Genomic DNA, 24,905 nt, shown 5'->3' with positions numbered 1-24,905 from the left:
TAGAGTGCAATGCCATTGCCTTTTTTTATTTTATTAAATGAATACTGTTGGAATATGGTAACACTAGCACGTTATTTCTCCATGGATGGTCTCCACCATAGATTCTTTATGGATGCCTTTATAACCAGGTCCCAGATTACTCCTTATATCAGGATGAAGACATCAGGCTTAAAGACAGCAGATAAGAGTTATCTAAAAGCACCGACAGAACTGGAAGAGTGTCGTAGAACTGGCAACCACAAAAGTCAGTCATGTTTCTATGTTAACAGCATATATTACGTTGCACGCCGCTGGGCTGATGAGAATACATTAAAGCATTTTAATTTTCTTGAAATAATTTTACAAGTCCACAGTGTCCATTATTAGTCAATTTCCCATGTTTTGTTCTCTCTGCAGTGATCATTACTAGTCCATTAACGCAGCCCTAATGATAGGAAATCACGTTGCATAATCAGATCTTGCCAGACAGCACCATTGGCCGCAGTTATGTCCATGTCATGACTAGGCACCAGCTTGAAAGAATGTCATGAAACAGATATTTCTTCGGGATTTAATCAAGAACCTACAGGAAGAGGAGAAGAAAAAGAATAAATAATATATCAACTTGCAGGGAAATGGCCGCATTGTGATCACTTTTTGCTGTGTCAACCATAAATGGGTTATATCTGTAGAAATAAATCAAATCAACTGGACTTGCTGTGCTTTTCTTGAAGACGTTTCACCAGTCATCCGACTAGCTTTCTCAGTTCGGATGACTGATGAAACGTCTTCAAGAAAAACACAGCAAGTCCAGTTGATTTGACTTATTTCTAGATATACCATGACCTGGATGAATGAGAATCTTCACAAACATAAATGGGTTGCATTGTACTGAGTCTGATCTCTTGTTCACTTACTTTCATGTTGGGTGGAGACATAAATATTAAACACTGCACCGTGTCCAGTCACCACCAGTAGCACAGGGTTTTTGGAAAGTTTACATTTGTGTTGTTAACCTTGTGTTGTTAACTTTGGTGTGTCAGTTGCTAATTTACCTTAATTATTACTTGTAGAACACAACATGTGACAAGAGGCTCCGTTATTGTGTAGGCTCTTTCAATTCAAGCTCTCTATTAAATGTCAAAGTTTGGTAAGGGACATTTCTGGTGATCTATCTGAAACCAACTATTTATTTGAAGGTGAACATCCCCTTTAAAGGTTAGCAGGTCCGGACTGAGAATTAAATTAGGCTCTGGCATTTCAGGTACACAGAGGCCTACTCAGCCCACATAGAGGCCCAAACAGCCTCATCAGCCCTCTAAATACTGACTTTCTATGCGACCTTATAGCAGCCCCTCTGGCATTTGCCAGAACCCACAGATTGCCAGTCCGGGCCTGAAGGTTAGACAACCAAGGGGGCACTTGAATTGAAAAATGTTTGTCAACCACTGTTCTAGGCCTAGCAATTGAATTGTATTGAGAAATTAGCCCTTCCATCTTGCAGCCTAGTCCTTAATATGCCATCACACACCTAGTTGGGTTCATTTCTAAAGCACCATAGAGTGTTCCATGTTAAAGTAAGACAGTAAGTGCTGCGGAATACATAATACTAATAAATAATGTTTTCAAATGCAATAACATTTACAAATAACTGCTTAACATTTTTAATTAATTTTTAATTAATACAATTTATTTTGGGGCTTACATCCCTTGGTCACTAATGCCAAAATGGAAAAATGGGAATGTATAAGCAATATCAGGGTTCATTTACTTTTCCTCAGAATGTAATGGGGGGATGGCATCAGAAAGGCCACCTCTGGGCAGCCAAGGGACAGAGTCACCCACGCACTGGGTCAGACTGGGCCAGTGGGACACTGGGAAAAACCCGGTAGGCCCTGCCTGAAACCATTGCTGCTGCCGAGCGACCTCCCTGGCCCTGGTTGTGGCAGTGAGAAGAAACAAAGGTTTGTGCAGGGGGACCAGAGGGAGGTTGTGGCTGGCAAAACCATAAGACAGTGGACAAGGTTTAAAAAATAGACACACTGCATTGATTTTTTCACTCTGCAACCCTCTCAGGAGGTCCTAAATGTCCCCTGTCATGTCACTACAATTGCTGAAATGGGTGTGATGATTTGCAAAACAATAAATATCCAATCAGCAATTAGCTTTTATCAGCCCAGTGAGGGCCAAATACTGAAAGCAAATCTCCTACTGATTGCTATAGGTTCCTGCACTAGACCAAATATAATAAATGAGCCTCACTTTACAAACTAATGGATACCTTTGCCACTCTTGGCTCTATGCTGATTCTTCTGTTCTTCTTTGTTCAGTGTTTTTTTTGCAGCACTAGAAAAAATGATAACAAATTAGTGTATATTAAAAAAATACATGTGTAGATGGGTTAAAGTGGTAGTTCACCTTTGAGTAACTTTTTGCCTGTTATAGAATGGCTAATTCTAAGCAACATTTTTAAATTGGTCTTTCTATTCATGCCATTTCCTATTCATATTCCATTCTTTTATTAAAATCAATGCATGTTTGCTAGGGGAATTTTGACCCTAGCAACCAAGTTGCTGAAATTGCAAACTGGAGAGCTGCTGAATAAAAAGATAACTCAAAAACCACAAATAATAAAAAATGAAAACCAATAACAAATTATCCAGCAGAAAATGAGGTTGGTCTGTAATATAAGCTGATGCTACAGGGCTGATTATTACATTCTGATGCTAATTGTACTGGTTTCTGTGCTGCCATGTAGTAATATCTGTATTAATTACTAATCAGCCTTATATTGTGACATTTCTATATGAAGGGGCACATTTACTTAGATCGAGTGAAGGAATAGAAGAAAAAAAACTTCGAATTTCGAATGTTTTTTTTGGCTGCTTCGACCATCGAATTGGCTACTTCAACTACGACTTTGAATTGAACAATTCAAACTAAAAATCGTTCGACTATTCAATAGTCGAAGTACTGTCTCTTTAAAAAAAACTTCAACCAACTACTTCGCCACCTAAAACCTCCCGAACATCAATGTTAGCCTATGGGGAAGGTCCCCATAGGCTTCCTAACAATTTTTTGATCGAAGGAAAATAGTTCAATTGATGGATTAAATTCCTTCGATCGAACGATTTTTCCTTTGATCGTACGATCGCAGGAAATGCGGTAAATCGTTCAACTTCGATATTCGAAGTCGAAGTATTTTACTTTGACGGACGAATATCGAGGGTTAATTAACCCTCGATATTCGACCCTAAGTAAATGTGCCGTTATGTGTACTGTATATTGTGAGTGGGTCCCTAAGCTCAGTAAGTGACAGCAGCACAGAGCATGTGCAGTGAATCAGCAGAAAAGAAGATGGGGAGCTACTGGGGCATCTTTGGAGACACAGATCTTTACTGCTAAAGGGCTGTGGTTGCCTTGGGCTGGTACAGAAGCACAAAACATAATGTACAACATTTTTTGCTACTTCTTTAGTTAGGCTTTAGTTCTCCTTTAAGGAAAATCTTCTCAAGGGTTAACTCCAGCATTGCACTGGGACTGTTCAGGTTTGGGAGTGGGGAGAATGTTCCTTTTCCAGGTTAAAAGGACAGCTTATGCCCTTTTTAACATGAATGCAATGAACAGGACTTGCGCTGAACATGTGTTTTGCCTATTGATTAAATATCTGTGTTTTTTTGTTATTTCTTGCTCTCAAAAACAAAAAAATAAATAAAAATGTAACAAATATGCAGTCTACTGAGAAGCCTCTTTAAAAATGAACCCTTCATCTTAGATTATAACAAGTTGCAACTGGGATCAGGAATTGGGTATAATGTGCTTTAATTTCACACTAAATGCTGCCGTTGCCCTGGGTGTTCCTTATTGGAACTAGGTGTTTCCTAGTCTTTATGAGAAGAGGCGTAACAAGGTTCTGTTTGGACACAAATGCATTTACTACACCCTCCCAGAATACACACAAACGATTCAGATAAGCTTAGCAGACAACAATTTTCTTCAAGAATACTATGAAGCTTACCGTTTGACACAATAAAAATAACAGTAATGCGAATGGGATGGCTGGAACTATGGATAGAATGAAGATAGTAGAGATGTGTTTTCTGGAGTGCTGCTCTTCCCCAATCTGTTTATTATCTTTAACACAATTAGGCTGAATCAAGGTGGTATTTTGTGTCTCTGTTGTATAATTAACAGAGGCATCTGCTGAAAAAAAGAACATTTTAATTTAAAAAATATTTAAACACATCAACATATAATATAGGACATATAAAGCACACTTGAATCCCTCCCCCAACCTTGCGGGCAATGAAGGAATACTATGAAGCTTAAATTCTCTGTGATGTCTAATAACTTAATATAATACACAAAGGGGTACATTATTCACTACATAATAGTCAGATTAAAGTTTGATGTGGGCTAGACATTGTTCTTGGTTTCCCAGTTGCCCTCAGCCATGTGACTTGTGCACTGTTAAATGTTAGTTTAACTTTACTGCTGCACGGCAAGTTGGATTGATATCGCCTCACTCCCTTTCCTCCAGTAATACATCGAAAGAACAATGGAAAGGTAATAAGATAACAGCTCCCTGACACATGCATTACTAATAAATGCTCCCATGCCCCACCTAGTGGTAGATATGAGAATAACACTCAATAGTAAAACACCAAAGTCCAGCCATGACTCCTCCAGTTACACTGAGTAGGAGAAACAGTAGCTTATCTGACAGCAGTTCCATTGTGAAGTTCTGGCTCTTTCTGAAAGCAAACAATTACCTGAGATGGCTGCCTACACACCAATATTACAACAACAAAAAAAGTGTAATTCAGTAATGAAAAAACATTTCAGAATCCCTTTCATGGAACAGTTCAGTGTAACAATAAAAACTGGGTAAATAGATAGGCTGTTTTCTGCATTTTCTAATATAGTAGGCAAAAATTTTATGTATAAAGGCTGGAGTGAGTAGATTTCTAACAGAACACAACACAACAAAGCAGGAAGTAGTGTCCTCGTTATTATGTTACATTTTTGCCTTACTAACTATATTGAAAAATGTTTTATTTTTGCACAGCCTATCGATTTACCGAGTTTATACTGAACAATTCCTTAGCTGTAAAGCAACGATGAGATAATGGACAATAGATAGATAGTTATATAATAGATAGATAGATCATAGACAGACAATAAACAAATAGATCTATGATAAACCAATTAACGATAGATGATAAATTAATTAATGATAGAAAGATGATAAATCGATTGATGATAAATCAATAGATAGATGAAAAACCAATAGATAGATGATAAATCATTGATGATCGATAGATGATAAACGATTGATGACAGTTAGATAGATTATAAATTGATTGATGATAGATAGATAGATAGATAGATAGATAGATAGAAACTTGTCACAGGGGTCACCATCTTGGAAAGTGTCTGTGACACTCACATGCTCAGTGGGCTCTGAGCAGCTGTTGAGAAGCTAAGCTTAGGGGTCGTCACTAATTATCCAGCAGAAAATGAGCTTCCCCTGTAATATAAGCTGATGCTACAGGGCTGATTATTAAATTCTGATGCTAATTGCACTGGTTTCTGTGCTGCTATGTAGTAAATTATAGTAATTATCTGTATTAATTACTAATCAGCCTTAAATTGTGACATTTCTATTCTATATGTACTGTATATTGTGAGTGGGTCCCTAAGCTCAGTAAGTGACAGCAGCACAGAGCATGTGCAGTGAATCAGCAGAAAAGAAGATGGGGAGCTACTGGGGCATCTTTGGAGACACAGATCTTTACTGCTAAAGGGCTGTAGCTGCCTTGGGCTTGTACAGAAGGCAAAACCTAATTTCTAGCTACTTCTTTAGTTATGCTTTAGTTCTCCTTTGAACATTCATAAAAATGTATAGAGACGGACACACATTTTGTGGTGACGCACTTCCTCAGTGACTCTTAACACCTACATTTATATACCCATTAGAACCTGCCAATTATTTAGCTCAGATCAAAGATCATGTTCAAACTCTGTGGCTGTCTCATGCATAGTTTATAAATCTATTTAACCTTCATGCGCAACAGTTTGGGGAGGGATCCACCTTAAGCTACGGACTGAGGGCATGTGCGCCCGGGTCAAAGGATACTACAAATAAGCAGTTTTTTTTAGTAAACCAGATGCTGTTGATTGAACACAGGTGTAGGGTCCAGGGCTGAATGCACCCAGTTCACAGTTTATAAGCTAACTAATTATCTGTATATAGCAGACTGCTTGGAAATGTGAACCGCTACTTAGAACAAGATCCAACAATGACGCATACATAATTCTGTTTAACCTTAAAATTTGCAAATCTGGCCACTATACAGAAGACTGTGAGGATGGAGCAAGTCATTACTGTAATAGAAAACATCCTGCAACCCTTCCTGGTTGGGTCTGTCCGTGTCTAATCAGATATCATTAGTAAAACATGCTGTGCTTATTCAGTCATTATTATTATTATTAATAATAATAATAATAATGTAGTTTTAGAGCACCAACATATTGCACAGTGCGGTAAAATTAATGTTCTTATACAAAGAAATCACATGAATTACATACATAGAACATACAGAGTTACATACATAAGGACCAGTACAAAAGGTGAGAAAGGCCATGTGCAAAAGAGCTTACAATCTAAAGGGGAAGGGAATGAGACACAAGGTGTGAGAGTGTGCAATATCTTTTGAAAGCAGAAAGGTTGGGAGAAAGTCGGCCAAACTGTGGGAGAGAATTCCACAGGAGGGGTGCAGCCTTTGCAAATTCTTGAATACGAGTGTCTGTGGAGGTAATGAAGAGTTGAGGAGCAGGTCAGTGGAGGAGCGTAGTAAGCAGTTGGGTAAGTATCTAGAGATGAGTTCAGAGATGTAGGGAGGGGCAGAGTTACTGTATGAAGTCATTAGTTAGAATTTTATTCTGAATTTTAGTGGAAGGGAGTGCAGGGATTGGCAGAGTGGCATGGCAGAGGAGGAGCGGTTGCTGAGGTGTATGAGCCTGGCGGCAGTGTTCATTATGGACTGGAGAGGTGACAGTATATGGCAGGGAAGGCCAATTAATAGAGGGTTACAATAGTCTAGACTTTAAATGACGAGAGAGTGAATAAGCATTTTGGCGGCATATTGGGTGATAAATGATCGTATTTTGGATATGTTCCTTAGGCGAAAGTGACATGATTTAATAAGTGACTGGATATGAGGAATGAAGGACAAGGCAGAATCTAGGATAACCCCAAGGCACCAGGCCTGGGGAGATTGGATGATAGTATAATTGTTAACCATGATAAACCTGGCATGTTACAGGTGTTATTTGGGGGAAAGAGAACCATTTCCGTTTAAGAGACGTTTAATTTAAGGTAGTGTTGTGGCATCCAAGTAGTGATAGCGTCAGGAAGGAGGAGGTCCAAGTTAAGAGCTCTGGATTGAGATCAGGGAGGAGAGAGAGATCTGAGTATCGTCAGCATAGAGGTGGTATTGGACCAATTGATTAGTTTGCTGACGGAGGAAATATAGATAGAATATAATAAGGGGCCCAGGACAGAGCCCAGAGGAACCCCAACAGAAAGAAGTAGGGGAGAATATGCAACTACATTGTAGGAGACACTGGAGGAACAATTAGTGAGGTAAGAAGAGAACCAGGACAGGGCTGTGTCACGAAGGCAAAGTGAATGGAGGGACTGGAGAAGGAGAGCTACAGTCTCAAATGCAGCTGAGAGATCAAGAAGTATTAGTAGTGAGAAATGGTTGTTGGCTTTAGCTGTTTAGTTTGTCGGGTTAGGGAAGTTTCATTATAGTTTTGTTGCCTAAAACCAGATTGCAGGGGGTCCAGCAGGTTATTGAGGAGAGGAATGAGGTTAGTCTGTTGTAGAGTAGGCGCTCAAGTAGTTTAGAGATGAAAGGTAGCACAGGTTATCAAAATTGGAGGGATCAAGAAAGGGTTTTTTTCAGAATGGGGGGTGACAAGAGCATGTTTTAATTGAGAGGGAAATATTTCAGTTGAGAGTGAGAGATTAAATAGTTGAGTTAAAGCTTTGATTAGACAGGGATTGGCATTGTGGAGAAGGAATAGGATAGAGTTGGCCGGTAGTAAGGTTAGAAGACAATGACATTGGAGAAGGAGCACAGAAGAGACTGGGGAGTGTGGAGGAAGGGTGGTGAATTTCTAGGGTGGGTTTAAGGGCTAGGCCACACGGGAAGATTTCAGGGAGATTAGATGCCTGCCGACTAACCGCCACGTCTAATCTCCCTGAATGGCTTGCTGGTATCTCGCACCCGCTAGCGATAAAGTCGCCTGCGCCTATTCACAGGCGGTGACACGTTTTTCAAAGTCACTCGAAATTGCCTCGTGAAAACGTATCGGTGCGTGTGAATAGGCGCAGGTGACTTTAGCGCTAGCGGGTGCGAGATACCAGCAAGCCATTCAGGGAGATTAGTCACCTCAAAGACGCGGCGATTAGTCGCCAGGCGACCAATCTCCCTGAATCTTCCTGTGTGGCCCTAGCCTAATAGTGTAATGTCTCTTCTGATGCTGTCAATTTTGTGCACAGCAATATATTGAGCAGGGACAGATGTGCATGGAGGGGATGGGGAAGAAGAGTGTTAAAGGTTTTTTTTTAGAAATGGAGTTAATGGAGTAAATGAGTATGGAAAAGACTGGTGTTATAGGAATGCAGGGCTGATCTCTCGTTTCATCATTTGTATTTGTTCTCTCACACATGAGTGTTAGGATTGCAGATCTGTTCAATACATTGTCACGGTCCTGTTTGATTTTACTTGCTAAACCAAACAAAAAAACTGGGGAAAAAAACATACTGTAATGGAATGTGTTTCAGAAGTGGACTGTTTGCACGGGATGAGAACAGCAGGTGGGAATAATAAATACAAAGGTAAACGATATGAGCAAAGCGTCACTTTCAGTTTCTATTAGCAGCGCCCAAGGACCACTCCATCCAGCCGTTCATTTCCATTGCTGTTTCCAGGAATTGCACATTCACAGTAAACTGATATCAACTTCTGGGCATTTCCTGGAGACCAGAGTTCTGAGCAATATGGACCAATGCTGGAGACAATTATATTGGTTAGGTTCATCTAAGGAGTCAAACCTGTGACACTCCTGCCCAAATTAACTAGTTGGAAGATAAGCAGTTTAATTGTACTCAAATGTTTATATATGGTTAGGTAGGGAAACCACAGATCTTGGGACCCAAATACAGACATGATCAAGTTCCCCCCGTCTATGACCATTGCAGTAAGTACCATGAGCCCAGATATTGACTTGCCCCCCCAGAAAGCAAGGGTGGCCAATGGGCCTCTGTTAAATATTTCAAAAACTGTGTCTACCATCTGGCCCACTATTTGTCCTATCCCCCAATAGAAGCTCTATTGGCAGTAGGGTTGCCCCTTTGAATATTTTTCTTCCCGGCCAGCAGGAGCACGATGACTATAGGGGGTCGTTTGTGATATAAAGGGGGAGGCACAGGAGGTGGAATTATGACGCAATGTACAGGTCCATGGTGGATTAAGGAAAAATCAGAGAAGAGAGAAGGTAAGATTAGGGCAGATCAGGGTCTTAAAGGGATTGTTCACCCTTGAGTTAACTTTTAGTATAATGTAAAGACTGGTATTCTGAGAAAATCTGCAATTGGTTTTCTTGTTTTATTATTTGTGGGTTTTGAGTTATTTAGCTTTTTATTCAGCAGCTCTCCAGTTTGCAATTTCAGCAGTCTGGTTGCAAAGGTCCAAAATAGTTTGAATAAGAGACTGGAATATGAATAGAAGCAGCGCTGGATTCGCTGGGCGGGCGCCCCTAGGCCGTGCGCTCCGCGCTACCACACGCTGGTGCAAAAGCGCCAGCGTGCGAGCGCCGGAGGACTGGGGAGCACTGGCTCCCCACAGAGCGGCTGGGCGGCATGCCGCCCCCAAAAATGTGCCGCCCTAGGCCCGGGCCTATGTGGCCTCGCCACAAATCCGGGCCTGAATAGAAGAGGCCTAAACAAAAAGATGAGTAATCAAAAGTAGCATTAACAATACATGTTTAGCCTTACAGAGCATTTGTTTTTTAGATGGGATCAGTGACCCCCATTTGAAAGCTGAAAAGATTCAAAAGAAGAAGTCAAATAATTCAAAAACTATAAATAAAAAAAACAAAATAATCAAGACCAATTGGAAAGTTGCTTAGAACTGGCCATTCTATAACATACTAAAAGTTAACTTGAAGGTCAACCACACCTTTAAGCGGGTGGACCAAAGGCTTAATTTAATCGCATTACAAGTTTACCAGTAACTACATTGCTGGTTAATTTGTAATATCAGCTCCGGTCTTGGCAGGTGTCTTATCAAATATCGGACAAGCAAAACATTAGTCACAGTATGACACAAGAAGTGATTAGAGATGCTCATGTTCCCCTTTAATTCATTCTCTTGTGACGTCACTTTTGGCAAAAAAGAACTGGTGTATATTTTCGACAGTATTAACATTCCATCGAGGTACATTGGTCACATTTTTTGGCAAACGGTGATAATGCACAAAGGGAGGCAAACAGGTTGTATAGAAAGAAGGATTAGTAGTGAGTTATAAAGAATTAACTATTTTTAGCTCTTTCGGGGGACAGAGGCTTAAATATTGCATTCTGTGATTGGTGCTATAGCTTGCCAAGTGAAAGATAAGATATTAATATAATATCTGCATAAATATTACCAGCAGTTATTAAAGAGGAACAGTGTTTTTGGAATTGGAATTCCAGCACTTTTTTCCAGTACCTTTGTCACAGAAGATCACGGTGCAGTTGGAGAAGTCGTCTATAATTTTGTTATCAGTCTTCATAGACGTCAGTGTGGAAGACATAATGTTCAAAAAGTCAATAACATTCTTTTTCTCCATCCTGCAGTCTTCTGAGACCTAAACAGAAACATCACCAGACTACAGGTATATTGTCATAACCAGTCACAATGACAATCATGCTGCGATTCTCATAGGGCAGAGTTCTGGCTGATATTAATTAAAGTTTGACAGTGTTTCCTAAACTGTTTGGCCACGGAAACCGCGACAGACAGGGGCCCAAACTGAAGGCCAGTTAGGGTGAGATTTGAGGATAAAACCTGTTAGCTCTCCTTGATAAACCTTGAATCCCAGCCTGACAGTAATTTAGGGTGACGTTTAGGGATGGGGAGTGTGTGATGTCTGAACTATTCTGGGACTGAGTGACTGATATACTGCTATATTCCTATACAGGTGTGGGATCCATTATCTGGAAACCTGTTATCCAGAAGAGTTATGAAATAGCCATCTCCCATAGACCCTATTTTATCCAAAAATCCACACTTTTAAAAATAATTACATTTTTCTCCGTTATAATAAAACAGTATCTCAGTTGATCCAAACTGAGATATAATTAATCCTTATTGGAGGCAAAACCAGCCCATTGGGTTTATTTAATGTTTACCTGATTTTCAAGTAGACGGTAGGTAGGTAGGTTAGGAAGGTATAAATAATGCAAAGATCCGTTACCCAGAAATCCCCAGGTCCTGAACATTGTAGATCAGGGGTCCCCAACTGCCGGGCCCAGAAGCAGGCCGCGGACACTCCCGCACTGGGCCGCCGAGCCTAGTGCGCTATAATGAGGCGCGCTGAATTGGACGCCGACGCGTCCAAATTTTCTGCCGACTCCGTCAACCCCACCCCTCGCCGACCCCTTGCCTGACCCCCTCGAACCCCTGCCGACCCCTTCCCCAACCCCGGCCGACCACCGCCGACCCCACCCCCGGTCCTTGCAAGAAAAAAAGGTTGGGGACCACTGTTCTAGATAAAAGTTCCCATACCTGTACAGTATCAGTAACCTTGTTGTTAGGGGGGGCCTGACCAAAAGCTGAACCTCCAAGGGAAACATTCTGTGAGCAGTACCAGCAGAGTGTGAACCAGTAGAATGTCTGATTCACAGGGCAGAATAGGCTGAGAAGCCTCCTCTGAGTCTCTCTGTCATTGCAATTTCAGACGTCACTAGTTTATGTCCATTACAATATTGTGGCAATAATGAAGGAGCTACATTGTTTCAGGAAACACATTCTCCCACCCAAGAGCACAAGAGACAATGATCTTCTACTTCCTTTCCCCCGTTCTTGCTCACGTGCTTTTAGTTCACTTTAAATACATTTACACTTTACCTAGTTAACTTTTAGTATATTATAGAATGGTCAATCCTCAGCAACTTTTCAATTGGTCTTCGTTATTTTTTATTTCAGTTTTTTTTTAAATTATTTGCCTTCTTATTTTGACTCTTTTCAGCTTTCAAATGGGGGTCACTGACCCCATCTAAAAACAAATGCTCTGTACGGCTACAAATGTATTGTTATTATTACTTTTTATTACTCGTCCTTCTATTCAGGCATTTCCTATTCATATTTCAGTCTCTTATTTAAATCAATGCATGGTTGCTAGAGTAATTTGGCCCCTAGCAACCAGATTGCTGAAATGACAAACTGGAGAGCTGCTAAATAAATCATAAACCACAAACAATAAAAAATAAAAGCCAATTGCAAATTGTCTCAGAATATCACCCTTGAATTGAATTTGATTCAAAGTTTTTCCCCAAAAAAACTTTCATTAATCAAAGTCCACCAATTGGCTTCAAATAGGTTCTAGGAGGTCCCCCATAGGATAAAACAGCAATTTGGTCGGTTTTAGATGGCGGATGGTAGAAGTCTAATTTTTTAAGAAACAGTACATGATAAATTTTGATATTCAAATTTTCAAATTACTTTCAAATTCAAGTCGAATTTGGACTATTCCCTAGTGGAAGTACACAAAAAAAAGCTCGAAATTCGAATTTTTTTCATTCGAATATTTGATAAATCTGCCCTTAAGTGTGATGTGGAGAGTGATATTCTAAAACAATTTGCAATTGGTTTTCATTTTTGATTACTTGCGGTTTTTGAGTTATTTATATTTTCATTCAGCAGCTCTCTAGTTTGCAATTAAGCAGTCTGGTTGCTAGGGTCCAAATTACCCTAGCAACCATGCCCTGATTTGAATAAGAGATGGGGATATGAATAGGAAAGGCCTGAATAGAAAGATGAGTAGCAATAACAATTAAGTTGTAGCCTTACAGAGCATTTGTTTTTTTAGATGGGGTCAGTGAAAGTCGCAAATAGTCTGAAGCAAGCAAATTAAAAAAAATTATAAAAATAAATAATGAAGGCCAATTAAAAAGTTGCTTAGAATCAGCCATTCCATGACATACTAACATTTAACTTAAAGTGGAACCACACCTTTAATACATATTTGCAAAAATAGCCAAGATTACTTACATTAAAGTGACAGTCTATGTAAATGAACTCCACCTCTTTCAGCACGACCGCTACTTGCGCTTTCAGCGTTTCCCCTGAGAGACCCTCTATTCTCACCAGTTCCTTACTTATGAAATAGATCATCCACAGATCAGAGCAATGGGGATGCTGGATAGAATAACATTTTTTTTTAGAAAACTGTTTGGAAACACAATATGAAGCAGGGCTATGAATATTTAAAAACAATTCTCAAAGTCAATTCTAAAAAGACTCTACATTTTACTGTGTCGACACCAGTACCAACACTAACTGGTAGTACAATTGTTACAGTAAGACATGATTATATATGAGTAGCTTTGCCTTTATATATTGGTTTAAACACAAGCTCAATTGGTTTAATCAATCATATTTCCACCATAGGTCAACATCAACTCTATATCATTTGGCACATCTCCATCTTGAGTGGTTTACTAGTGGTCTTCAAGAGGACCATACCAACACTGATTCTATGAAAGCACAAAATTGTATTCCAGCCTCTGCACGTGTGTACAGTCGTTCAGTTCCCCTCTTCCTGGATACCGTTATGCAACAGTTGCCCTAAGTACAATTGAGAGAATGAACACCAAGTAAATAGTGTAAACTGCAAAGTTAAGCTGGCCATTCATGGGCAGATAAAAAAGCTGCTAAAAAGGCCCCTACAGATCAAGTTGGAAGCTTATCGCCTACCCCACCCAACATTTGGCCACAGATAGGTTTAACATTACCATTGGATAAGGTCTATATTGGTGAATTAGTGCAACCTTCATCTTTTTGGTCACCACATACCAGCTATATGTTCTGATTATATATATATGCTCCGATTATGGCAACTGAACATGTTAGACTGCATATGTGTATAAGCCATTTGAAAGCTAGTAACCACACTTATAGCCCAGTTGCCAGGCCTTTTTAGGAGAAACATATTTGCTCAAACCTTGCCTCCTTGGAGAGGTGATTTTCTTGACCACTTTGTAAAGTGGAAAGAGAGTGTACAGTACACTTGTAGGCTGGATATATGAATCCTTCTTTAACATTAGCTGTGTTGCCCATAGACAGATATATACCAGGCTAAATGGACTTCATGAACTTTAAACCAATTGGTTGGACAAAAAGAGAAGGGACCAGTATGGAGGGTAGAAGTAAACGCTGGTGCTGGTGGGCCTGGGTGCACATGCCCCAGACCTTCAGCAATTGGACTAGGCACAAGAAACATCAAAGCAGGCTGGCACAAAGCCGAACCACACGTAGTTGAGAAACAGGAGCCGGTTATTGAGGTACTAAAATATCACATTTTATTTTCTAAAATTAAAAGCAATGGCCTGACACGTCTCGTGTCTCCAAAGGATTCCTGTGCAATCGATTGGACAACCAATTTGGTGTTTTTGGGAGGGGTGTGTTTCCAGACTTTATGAATACCATAAAGTTGAAGTTTAATCTAGTAAGGGTTCAGCCTCTCATACAGTTTTGGTGTTTAATTCTATGAGCAAGCTTTGGGTTTGAGAGAAAATGGTTCCTCGTGTTGATTTCCAGGCAATTGGTCATCTTCTAATCTAAGGTCACAAAATAAACTGCTAAAAATGAAAAAAAAAAAATACAGGTATGGGACCTGTTATCCAGAAGGCTCGGGACATGGGGTTATCTAGATAAGGGGTTTCTCTGTTGAATCTTGATACTATAAGTCTACTGCAAAATCATATCGATATTAATTAAACCCAAAAGATTTGTTTTGCCTCCAATAAGGATTAATTATATCTTAGTTGGGGTAAAGTAAAAGCTACTGTTTTATTATCACAGAGAAAAAGGAAATCACTTTGAAAAATGTGAATTACTTAAGTGAAATGAAGTCTAGGGGAGATGGCTTTCCTTAAAGGGATACTGTCATGGGAAAAAACAGGTTTTTTTTCAAAAACATCCATTAATAGTGCTGCTGCAGCAGAATTCTGCACTGAAATCCATTTTTCAAACGAGCAAACAGATTTTTTTATATTTAATTTTGAAATCTCACATGGGGCTAGACATATTGTCAGTTTCCCAGCTGCCCCCCGTCATGTGATTTCAGTCACTCTTTACTGCTGCACTGCAAGTTGGAGTGATATCACCCCCCTCCCTTCCCCCCCCCCCAGAAGCCTAACAACAGAACAATGGGAAGGTAACCAGATAGCAGCTCCCTAATACGGGATTACAGCTCCTTGGTCTAAGAACAACACTTAATAGTAAAAGCCAGGTCCCACTGAGACTGATTCAGTTACATTAAGTAGGAGAAATAACAGCCTGCCAAAAAGTAGTTCCAACGTAAATTGCTTGCACAAGTCAAATGACTGGGGCAGCTGGGAAACTGACAATATGTCTAGCCCCGTGTCAGATTTCAAAACTTAATATAAAAAAATCTGTTTGCTCTTTTGAGAAATGGATTTCAGTGCAGAATTCTGCTGGAGCAGCACTATTAACTAATGCGGTTTTCAAAAAAACATGTTTTCCCATGACAGTATGACTTTAATTCAGAGCCAGAACTGACTTCAGGATAACAAATCTCATACCTGTAATACAATCATGTGTTGTAAACTACGCAATGGGACAAAAAAACATGGTGCAACAAGCCCTACTGTAAATGTTTTAAAAGTTGTTAAAGATGAACTTACTGGTTTAAGATTGGAAATCACAGAAACATTGTAGTCCCGAGGAAGGTACTTTACCTGGAAAACAAAAAAGATTGTATTAAAACTGGGGTTAATGGACAAGACTGGTCTACATGTCAGGCATTGAAGTCTCTGGCAGAAAGGAGATGCTGGAGCTACATGTTAATATTGTACTGATAATGACCTACTAATCTAAAGGTTGTCTGTTTTATAAAGGCTTTATTACTGATCTCCGGTGCAGCAAGAGAAGCAGCTATGAATAGGGATGGTGAACTTGTTCTCACAAAGGTTCCAAGCGCCAGCCAAGTCTCCCAAAGCATTTCCACGCAATGTTGTGTGCGATGCAGATTTGTCATTGCTAAGCAAACAAAACACTATGGGGGTTATTTATCAAAGTCTGAATTTATCACAATATTTTCTGGAAAAAAAAGTCAGACCACATCCACACGGGTTTTTTGGGCTTATTTATTAATACACTTTCCCGAAAAATTCGTTTGCAGGAAGTAATCTGAAAAAAATCACAATTTTTCAGATTTTTCATCTGATTTTCACGATTTTTCACCTGAAAACTCAGAATTTTGCCCGAAAACTCAGAATACTTTGGGGTATTGCCAAAAACCCAGTGCACATCAAAAAATCATTGGGACTTCTCCCATTGACTTATATGCAACCTCGACAGGTCTGAGATGCCGGATTTTCAGATTCAGACTTTTTCATCCTGGGGTTTAATACATACCGAAAAATGTGATTTCTTTAAAAGTCCCATTTTATAACAAAAAAAAAACACAAATTTTTTGTGATTTTTGCATTCGGAGTTTAGTAAATAACCCCCTAATAGTTTTAATATTAAATATTTTGCAGAGTAAAGAGCCCTGGAGGGGTTTACCTTGACCAAAGTGTTTAAAAGCACAGTTGGATGATGGATTAAAATGGAGTCACTACTTGAGTTGCCTTTAAATTGGCAGGAAGTATAAATATGATTTGGCCTTTTTAGAGTAACTTGTTGGTACAACTTGAGAAGTATGTGGAATAACGTGGAACGGTAACACATCTATCTCTGTGATAGCATTACTAATGGGTATAGTTCCTACTACAATCACTGCATTCCAAGAACACTCTAAAAGTAATTTAAAATATATATATATATCTCGTCAAAAACGAGACGTCGGTGCTGTTACACAAATTTTTCGCCGTTTTGCGAATTTCGCTGGAAATTTCGAATTTTTCGGTGAAGTGAAATGCCCCAAATTCACCTATCACTAATATCCAGTATATTGTATATATAGATATACAGTCGCAGGCCATAAAGAGCAGCAGATATCTTGGTCTCTTTCTCATGTAATACCTGGGTGCTGCTTCTGGGATTATGAATGTACAACTAAATATAGTAGCTTTTAGATTTCATTTAAAACAATAAAGTTGTAACTCTAAAATGAATTCTGTGCCATGTTGGAATAAAGACTTTATCATTTTAAATAAAATCCTAGGAGTACGCTACTATATTTGTATATATATATATATATATATATATATATATATATAATACACAAAAGCCATGAATATCTTGTAAATTATATCCTTATAAACGGTGAGTAGTGATGTCATTAGTTATAAACGGTGAGTAGTGATGTAATTTCTGTCACATGACTCACTAAAATGTGTGTATTATAATTAATAAAGTACCCCAGTTGTAAAATAAGAGGATATTAGAAGTTACCTTGGAGTTCCATGACCTGTATAAAAACACTCGGCCTTCGGCCTCGTGTTTTTATATGGTCATGAAACTCCTCGGTAACTTATAATATCCTTATATTTTACAAGAGGGGGTACTTTATTCACTATATATATATATATATATATATATATATATATATATATATATATATATATATATATATATAGAAAATCCAAAAATTAGGATGCACACAGGTGTTCCATCAAAAAGTTAAAAAACTTATATTTTATTTAGTACATTTAAAAAAGCAGGTCGACGTTTCGGTCTGTATCTAAGACCATTTTCAAGACCATAAACGTTTATGGTCTTGAAAATGGTCTTAGATACAGACCAAAACGTCGACCTGCTTTTTTAAATGTACTAAATAAAATGTAAGTTTTTTAACTTTTTGATGGAACACCTGTGTGCATCCTAATTTTTGGATTTTCTACATATTGCTGCTTGGGGTAGCACCAGGACGTTGCACATTTTTCTGGAGTGCTGAACTAATTGGATTTTTGTATATATATATATATATATATATATATATATATATATATATATATATATATATATATATATATATATATATTCATAGGACAGCATCACTTTCCAAAAAGCTGCCGTTGCACAGACAACCAATATATATATATATATATATATATATATATATATAAATCAAAAGCCAGCACCAACGGTCTTGCAGTGTCAAAAAAAGATATATTATTGCATAGTCCCAGCCTCCCAGCCTTTTGCAGAACATTTGCCATAACAGCACACTGCCAGAGGGACACATACTCGCAGGCACCCCGCTTGGGCCCTGGCTGGCTTAATCTGGATCTAGCCTTTACTCTTAAACCCTGGCTAGCGGGGTTCACTCTGGGAACACTATGCCCTCTCCTTCCCTCCCCACTATGCCCATAACTGCCCATGCTAGTTATCTCTCTAACGTACACATAGAGTGTACTATTACACCACTAGGCCTCACACTATGTAGGCTCAGTACCTCTTCCAGGAGATGACTCTACTGCTGCAGTGCCCTCTGCTCCTCTTGCTTCCCATGATGCATCTCTGAAATCACTTCCTGAAACCTTCCCTTTTATAACTTGCTATTCTCCACCCATTGGGGCCTTTCCCTTACAACTGTTATGCCCCCTAGTGGCAAACCTGAAAATATGTATTTACCATTACTTAAACATTTATAGTAAACCATTAACATTTTACCCTATAAGCCAGTCACTGATTAGTTGCTATGGGTTACTGTCCATGTGCAAATGAGCCCAGTGTGTATGAATGAGCCCTAGTGCCTTTTATTACATAACCCTATTAAGGTACTGTGGTACAAATGACAATAAAACTCCTTATCCATAAAAACTCTAGTCCTAAGAATTCCATAGAACAGATCCTATACATGTAATGTAAAAGGGACTCACCAGATTTTCAATGTTGTCGTCAAACATAGAAGTTATTGGATTTGAGTTGACTTGTTTGAAGTTACATCCCAGACAGGGTTTGTTGAGGAACAACAGAAATAGAAGCACCTAGAGGAATTGCAGGCACATAGGGTTTATACATGGCTTAACATTTATTGAATGCACCATTTTTGTAAATAAAATATTGCATTAATGGGGTTGAAAAGTAAAATAAAACCGTTATAAGAGTGGGGATTACCTTTGCTGACAACCAATTTAATTCTTTCTCAGCAAGTGATGGGCCCGGGTGAATATGATTCTAGGCTGAGCAAAGGTTGGGAGCAAGGTCTGGAATACTTTTGAGTAGCATTTGAATAAATGGGGTTTGAAATAGAAAGAAATAGGAATAGGATGGCACCAATCTAACTGATACACACAAGAGTTATCATTTTGACTGACCCCCCCCCCCCCCATGTCCTTGTGCCACTATCAGTTCATGTGCACTGCTGGGTGTGGGCTGCTGAAATAAGGGCTGTGGAGTCGGATACATAAATCCTTCTAATCTGACTCAGTTTATGGTACCTCTGACTCCGCTAATTTCCATGTTGATTGAAAGAAGTTAAGTACACAACATACAAGCCATTTTATTACTGCCAAAGTTCAAAAAATATAAACCACATCCTCTGGTAATTCTAAACCAAAATAAAAGTTAAACTACTTCAACCAAAAGCAACTGAAAAACCTAAAACTCTCTTATATATTAATTGAACCTGGCATATAGCTGTAGAATATCTGTTAAATGCAATCAGAAATTAAAGGGATTCTGATTTTTATGATGTATTTTTATTTCTACATTACACTTACACAGCAAATAATTCATTCTACCATATAACACTTCATTCCTGAACCCTGGTTCCTGGTCATGTGCTTTCAGAAAGAGCCAGCACTGTAGGATGGAACTGCTTTCTGGCAGGCTGTTGTTTCTTCTACTCAATGTAACTGAATGTGTCACAGAGGGACCTGGATTTTCCTATTGAGTGTTGTTCTTAGATCTACCAGGGAGCTGTTATCTTGTGTTAGGGAGCTGTTATCTGGTTACCTTCCCATTGTTCCCCCCGGGGAGGGGGGGTTAAAGTTATCTGGCCCGGGTTTCAGGTAACATTTGGCACCCCCAAGTGCAAACAGCCTTTCCTTCTCCTTTAAGGTAAAAATGGCATCCAACTCCATCTTGTCCTGCTCATTTCCTTTTATTCCACACCCCATTAACTCCTGCCTGGAATTAGTTTCCTAAAAACCTTTGCCATCAACTTCACCTGGGTCCCTTTCCTAACTCTGTCATGGCTCCTTCGCTATATTTCTTTCGGTCCTCCGGGGGCCCCCTTCTTTATAGGTTTGTGACTGGATGGCCTAATAGTGGAAGGGCAATGATAATTAGTCTGGTTGTGCTGGAATATGTGTGTGAGTAAAGCCTTCTGTTGTAGCTTCAGCAGAATGAAGGCAGCTGGGACCAACTGTCTGTAAATGTAAAAGTCAGTGTTATTCCAAATGGAACACTTGGAGCTCTAGTCTGAACAAGGCCTTAAGTGTAATCATGCCCATCTATCTCCTTACATTACCAATTAACTCCCTTTTCTTGTTCCAGTCACAGCTGCTTGAGAAGCGTATAGCACTCAATGCCAAGTGTTCCTTTATTCACTAAAAAAAATTAGTCTAAATATAAGAAATATTAACAAGAGCTTTTACTAAATATCCACAGATGAATGAACATTGATAGAAAGTAATTCAACCCTATAATATTTCATTCCTCATTAGGACAGACAGCAAATATGCAGTCCTGCTGTTCCCATTCCAAACTCAGATATCGTTTTAATGAGAATTTTTCTTTAGTATGTAGCAAGGACCTCTGGGTTGCTTTCTGTCTAGAAATGCTTTTTCTTAATAAAGAATGTGTATATCCCAAGTTTATTTTATTTATTAAAGGGATTCTGTCATGATTTTTATTGTGAAGTTTTTATTTCTAAATTACACTGTTTACACTGCAAATAATTCGCTCCGCAACATAAAATTTAATTCCTGAACCAGCAAGTGTATTTTGTTAATTTATAATATTGGTGTGTAGGTGCATCTCAGGTCATTTTGCCTGATCATGTGCTTTCAGAAAGAGTCAGCACTTTAGGATGGAACTGCTTTCTGACAGGCTGTTGTTTCTCCTACTCAATGTAACTGAATGTGTCACGTGGGACCTGGATTTTACTATTTAGTGTTGTTCTTATAACTACCAGGCAGCTGTTATCTTGTGTTAGGGAGCTGTTATCTGGTTACCTTCTCATTGTTCTGTTGTTTGGCTGCTGGGGAGGGAAGGGAGGGGTGATATCCCTCCAACTTGCAGTACAGCAGTAAAGAGTGATTGAAGTTTATCAGAGCACAAGTCACATGACTGGGTGCAGCTGGGAAACTGACAATATTTCATGTCAGAAAACTGACAATATTTCATGTCAGATTTCATATCAGATTTCAAAATTAAATATAAAAAAATATATTTTCTCTATTCAGTGCAGGATTCTGCTGTAGCAGCACTATTAACTGATGCATTTTGAAAAAAATCCCTTTAAGGAGGAAGCAGGTTCCAGAATCAAACCAATGTCCTCTTATTACTGGAGAAGCCTTATCTTTAATGGGGTGGTCCACCTTTAAGTATTTTATAGAATGGCCAATTATAAGCAACTTTTCGATTGGTGTTTATTTTCTATTTTTTAGTAGTTGTTTTTTAATTATTTCCCTTTTTCTTTTGACTCTTTCCAGCTTTCAAATGGGGGTCACTGACCCCATCCAAAAAACAAATGCTTTGTAAGGCTACAGATGTTTTGTTATTGCTACATTTTATTATTTATCTTTCTATTCATATATCATATATTAATATATTCTATTCATATTCCGTTCTCTTATTCAAATCAATGCAGGATTGCAAGGGTAATTTGGACCCTAGCTATTTGATTGCTGAAACTGTAAGCTGGAGAGCTGCTGAATAAAAAGCTAAATAACTCAAAAACCACAAATAATAAAAAAAATGAAAACCAATTGCAAATTGTCTCACAATATCACTCTCTACATCACACTAACAGCTAATTTAAAGTTGAGCAACCCCTTTAACTTGTAAAATGTGGGCCTCACTCATTGGGAAATATGAAAGAAGCAGAATGAAACTCACGAGAGCTGGTCTCAGTGTCATGTAGCACAAACCCCAAATTGTGCAGTGAGCCCCATGGCAAAAATTCATCTCCTCATTGTTGAAGAACAGAACGTCTGTGTCAAAGAGTCACAACCTCCTGGAAAGAGAAAGAAAGAAAACACTAAATAAACCATAAGTGAAAGTGCAATCCACTATAATGCCAGAACTTCCCTATAAAATTGTATAACAATTAATTAAGGGGAAATATTCGAAACCATCATGTTCCAAACAGCGAGAAGTGTCTTCCACACCAGTGCTGTAACCTGAAATAGAGTCCTGCAGCGGGTCGGGTACCCGTGGGTTACCCAAACAAACCTGCGGTGCCCTGCGGGTTGCGGTTAGAAGTTCCGGGTATAGACACTGGTCGGCGGGTCTTCTCAATAGTGATATTTACTCCTTTTTTCTGGTCACGTCTACTTCCGATGACGTCACTTCCAGTTTACAATGACAGCACTTCCTGATTCTTGATGGTCAGCGGGTTGCGGATAAGGTACTTGCGGGTCGGGTAGCAGGTCCAAGCAGGTAAGAATGCAGGTTGCGGATTGTAGGTTGCGGGAACGGGACGGGTCCCAAAAAATGGACCCGTGCAGGCAAGGCCGGATTTACATAGTGGGCGTCCCTAGGCCCACTGCAGTTTGTCGCCCCTGTCCCCTCCCCTTTATTCGTGCAAATTTTCATCATCTGGACTGGAGCAATTGGGATTGGTGCACAGGAAATTAAAAAAAATATTGTATCTCCAGCGCATCCCCTGTGTTTTTGAACCAATGTGAGTGTTGTTCGGCAGTATGCCGCCCCCTAAAATCCTGCCGCCCTAGGCCCGGGCCTAGGTGGCCTTTCTACAAATCCGGTCTCTATAGGACTCTAACCTGAAATAAGAGTAAATGCATAGCCAGTTATACTACTAAAAGCAAATGTACTGTTGGTTGTGATGTGTTTCCTGTGCAGAGTTGCACCTGTATATGATTAAATAAACCCCAGATAGGGCTAACAATTGTAAAATTCTAATACTGAAATTCAATACATGGAAATAATATGCCAGTCAATAATTCCATCTGCTGTCCTACTTGCCCCATGCATTATCTCTGCATGAATATCTCCTCCATCATACATACAGATGATCCCTATTAAACTGAAACGAAAAGGAATATGATTAAACCAGTTTATGCCTCTGGCAACAGCTTGCAGGAAGGCTGCTCGTGATCTTTTACAGAATCTGTCCCTGCCTTCAGTAAAGGGTTTCAGGGGAATTCATGGATGGTGTGGCACCTACATAGGGTTGCCACCTTTTCCCGCTGGGAACTCTGGGCGTGCCAATGACGTTGTAGGTGGGGCGGGGACATTGCATGGGTGGGTTGGTGGGCGGAGCTATGACATGGGGATTGGCATCAATCTTACGGAATCCTGTACGGTTTTCCAAACCGGACAAGTGGCAACCCTACACCTACATCTAGAGGTATAATGTACTTACAGGCCCGAACATTTAAATTTAATATTAGCTTCATTTCACTGTTCTATAGAACTTGTAATTGATTCTCTATTCAGAAAGTTTCTTATTTCAGTTTATGAAATTATCAAGTTACTCTTCCTTTTCCCCACTCTCAGCATCTGTCACTCTTCATTCTCTCTTCATGCAGGAGTCTGGGTCAGATTTTGATTGACAGTTACGTCTAGAGGGGTATGCACCCTTTGCCTAAATGATTGAGCTTGCTCTTTCAAATAACCAGCTGCAATGGAAATCCTGTCTCTCTACCATGTTGTGCGACAGAGTCAGTTATTTTGTTTGCTTTTGTTAATGATGGAATCAGTTATTTGAGATAGGACAGAGTCCCTCTAAAAGACAAATTAGACCTAAATGATTGAACTCACTCTATTAAATAACCAGCTGCAATGGAAATCCTGTCTCTCTACAATGTTGAACAGCATAGTCAGTTATTTTGTTAGATCTTGTTCATGATGGAATCAGTTATTTGAGTGATCCAATTAATCTGCTAGGACAGAGTCCCTCTAAAAGACATATTAGACCTGAATGATTGAGCTCACTCTATTAAATAAACAGCTGCAATGGAAATCCTGTCTCTCTACAATGTTATGTGACATAGTCAGTTATTTTGTTAGATCTTGTTTATGATGGAATAAATTATTTGAGACAGATCCAATTCATCTGCTAGGACAAAGAGCCCCTCTAAAAGACATATTAGACCTACCTGTCACTCAAAAACAGTTCCGTTTTTCTTAGGGCTCTTCGGGTCACAACTGACTGTTTTTGTTTTAGCCTTGTGAAAGCCCAACAATAATCTTGCCAATAACCATCTCTGATGTAAAAACCCCACCCATGTGAGGCACAAACATGAACTATATGCAGGGCTGGATTTACATAGCGGACGCCCCTAGGCCCACTGCCATTTGTCACCCCTGTCCCCCCCCCCTTTATTCGTGCAAATTTTCATGGAGATTATATCTCCTGTGCATCCCCAGTGTTTTTGAACCAATGTGGGTGTGGTTGGGCAGCATGCCGCCCCCCTAAAATCCTGCCACCCTAGGCACGGGCCTAGGTGGCCTTCCCACAAATCCAGGCCTGACTATATGTCA

At 39.4% G+C, this 24,905-nt stretch overlaps 1 protein-coding gene across 2 annotated transcripts in view; it reads right to left on the bottom strand.

The window, feature by feature from the left end:
- Positions 1-24,905, bottom strand: part of flt3lg.L (fms-related tyrosine kinase 3 ligand L homeolog) — a 56,681-nt gene continuing 31,776 nt past the window's right edge. For both annotated transcript variants that reach the window (XM_041569621.1, XM_041569622.1), the window contains exons 2-10: positions 22,296-22,413; positions 19,109-19,216; positions 15,965-16,018; positions 13,782-13,883; positions 13,308-13,454; positions 10,764-10,902; positions 3,998-4,182; positions 2,261-2,325; positions 1-562 (exon numbers count right to left, since the gene is read on the bottom strand). In XM_041569621.1, the coding sequence (XP_041425555.1) occupies positions 2,278-2,325; positions 3,998-4,182; positions 10,764-10,902; positions 13,308-13,454; positions 13,782-13,883; positions 15,965-16,018; positions 19,109-19,216; positions 22,296-22,364 (852 nt within the window). In that variant the 5' untranslated portion in view covers positions 22,365-22,413 and the 3' untranslated portion in view covers positions 1-562; positions 2,261-2,277. The remainder of the gene's footprint in view (positions 563-2,260; positions 2,326-3,997; positions 4,183-10,763; positions 10,903-13,307; positions 13,455-13,781; positions 13,884-15,964; positions 16,019-19,108; positions 19,217-22,295; positions 22,414-24,905) is intronic.

Source organism: Xenopus laevis, chromosome 7L, assembly GCF_017654675.1.
Source record: "Xenopus laevis strain J_2021 chromosome 7L, Xenopus_laevis_v10.1, whole genome shotgun sequence".
In the NCBI taxonomy this organism is placed as follows: domain Eukaryota; kingdom Metazoa; phylum Chordata; class Amphibia; order Anura; family Pipidae; genus Xenopus; species Xenopus laevis.
Note: the sequence above shows the minus strand (reverse complement) of the source record. Positions and strands in the feature narration are given on the sequence as shown.